We start from the raw sequence: 2,105 nt of genomic DNA on the forward strand, positions 1-2,105 counted from the left end.
CGCCAGTCGTAATCGCGAGGACGCCTGCGCCAGCGACCCCCGCCGGCCGCCGCCCGCTGTCGACCACGGCGTCGGGCAGCTGGCGCGACTCGTGGTATTCGGCGCTCGGCTACTCGCGCTTGCCGGACGAGGCGGAGGGGCGCGGCGGGGCGGGAGGGAGCGCCGCAGGAAGCCCGACCGACAGCGCTCCTTCCAGTGCGCCGGACGGGTCGCGCGACCCCCGCCTCCTCGACCCGAGAGACACGCGGGTCACGCTCGGATTAGGCACGCCCTCGGACTGGTCGCGAGAGGTCGGGGTCGGGCGCTTCGCATCCTTCGAGGCCACCGCCGGCGCCTCCTTCGCCGAGATCGCTCTCCAGGGCGGGCCGTCGCAACGCCTCCCCGCCGCCGACGGTGCACTCCTGCCCCGCCCCCCCGCTCCCTCGCTCCCTCACGCGTGCAATGCGCCTCACGCGGCCGCGCCGGCAAGTAGGCCCTTTCCTTGCGCGGCTGGCGGCCGCTTGTGGCGCAAGCCGGCGGCGCGGCGTGCCGACGGGCGACTCGCAGCCGTCGGTCGCGTTTGTCGCGACGAGTTCGGGCGACCGCGTCGACATCCGGCTGCCCTAGGGCCGGCTACTCTTCTGCACGTACGTGAGTCGGACGACTGGACACTGGAGTCTGCTCGCTCTCGCTGATACGGTGTGTGTGCTCTACTGGTCGTTATGGATTCGGATCCCCCGGGCCCGCCGGCCGCCGAGAGCGCCGTGTGACAGGTGCGTGTGCGGTTCCCATGCTCGTGCCGGATCGGGCTCCGCCTCTTCTTAATACTTATACTTTTCGTGTGACGTGACTACAATCCTCTGTTCCTCCTGGCCTCGAGCTCGACAACACTCAACACCAACTCGCGATATACTCAACCGACCAGCTCGCTCTCGGCTCTCGCGACATGTCTCAACTTTCTCATGTGTGCGACAACTCAACACCAAACTGGAAACTCGCGACACCTCGAAAGACGAACCCATCCAGATCCAGCGGCATGTTTCGCATTCCACTCAGTAATTCCAGGCGCAGGCCCAGCAGGCTCTGAAGCCTGAAGCCCCTGAAGGTGAAGCAGCTCCCGGCCCGCGGCCGCGCGCGCATTCGCCCCTCTCAACTCTGCCGCGCAAGTCCTCAGACCCAGCCGCGAGCGCTGTCCGCTGAGTCCTGTCGCGTCTGGTCTCCTCTCAAAAGTGCTCCTTGTGGAAGACAAACTTGCCCTTGCGCGGCTCCGCGTACACAGACTTCTCGTCGGCTGCCGCGCCATAGTTACGGCGTTCGCGGCGGCGGGGCGGGGTCAGCGTGCGGCACATGGCGGAGAGCTGGTTGCTCAGCGCGCTCGGCCCGCAGACGAAGACGCCGACGTCAGAAGCGGGGAAGCTTTCGCCCAGTGCGCGGCCGACGCGGCCCCAGTCCGGCTTGCCCGCAAACTGGTTGTACGAGGCGTCGGCGGTGACTGCCTTGAGGTCGACCTCTCCCGTGATGTACCTGTCGCCAAGGAAGGGGCAAGGGGGGGTTCAGTCACGTGATCATGCGCGCGTTTCGACTGTAGCTGCGCCGCGCACGTGTTCAGTTCGAAGATGTTGGCGAGGGCCGTGTCGGCGAGGATGTCGACGAGCACGTCCTTGAAGGATTGAAACTCGCGCTCGTCGCGGCAGATCCAGAAGAAGGAGCAGCGCTTGAGCGGCGTCTCGAGGCGGTTGGTCTGCGCCTGCCGCGCCAAGGTCTTGAGGATGGACGCGAAGGGCGTCACTCCGATGCCGGCGGCGACGAGGAGGAGAACCTCGTAATGAAACACCTCCTCCGAAGAGCTGCCGTACGGCCCGTCCACGCAGAGGGACGGGCCGCATGACCGGCCGACAGGCACGCCCCCTAGCGGCGCCGGGATGGCCGGGCTGGCCTCGACCGCCCGCGTCAGGTCATCATCCGACAGCGACATCAGCCGCTTCGTGCGGATGCTCGGACGAGGTCCGCCCTCGACGTCCGACACGGCGGGTGCCACCGTGACCAAGTCCTGCTGCAGCAGGGCCTGGCTCAGCGCGAATGTCCAGTCCATGTCGGCGCGACAGCGGATGTGCAAGCTGAAGGTG

General features: G+C 67.4%; 2 protein-coding genes across 2 annotated transcripts in view; one reads left to right on the forward strand and one right to left on the reverse strand.

The window, feature by feature from the left end:
- On the forward strand, positions 1-829 carry EMIHUDRAFT_459073 (hypothetical protein; the record flags this gene model as incomplete). The annotated part of the gene is made up of 3 exons (XM_005769337.1): positions 1-195; positions 265-393; positions 473-829. Coding segments are annotated over 3 exons (526 nt in total), but the record flags the coding sequence as incomplete, so codon positions are not given.
- EMIHUDRAFT_459074 (hypothetical protein) overlaps positions 803-2,105 on the reverse strand; it is a gene marked incomplete at its 5' end in the record, with an annotated part of 4,925 nt that continues 3,622 nt past the window's right edge. The window contains 2 exons of the mRNA XM_005769338.1: positions 803-1,503; positions 1,581-2,048. Of these exons, the coding sequence (XP_005769395.1) occupies positions 1,203-1,503; positions 1,581-2,048 (769 nt within the window). The 3' untranslated portion in view covers positions 803-1,202. The remainder of the gene's footprint in view (positions 1,504-1,580; positions 2,049-2,105) is intronic.

This window comes from Emiliania huxleyi, assembly GCF_000372725.1.
Source record: "Emiliania huxleyi CCMP1516 unplaced genomic scaffold EMIHUscaffold_427, whole genome shotgun sequence".
In the NCBI taxonomy this organism is placed as follows: domain Eukaryota; phylum Haptophyta; order Isochrysidales; family Noelaerhabdaceae; genus Emiliania; species Emiliania huxleyi.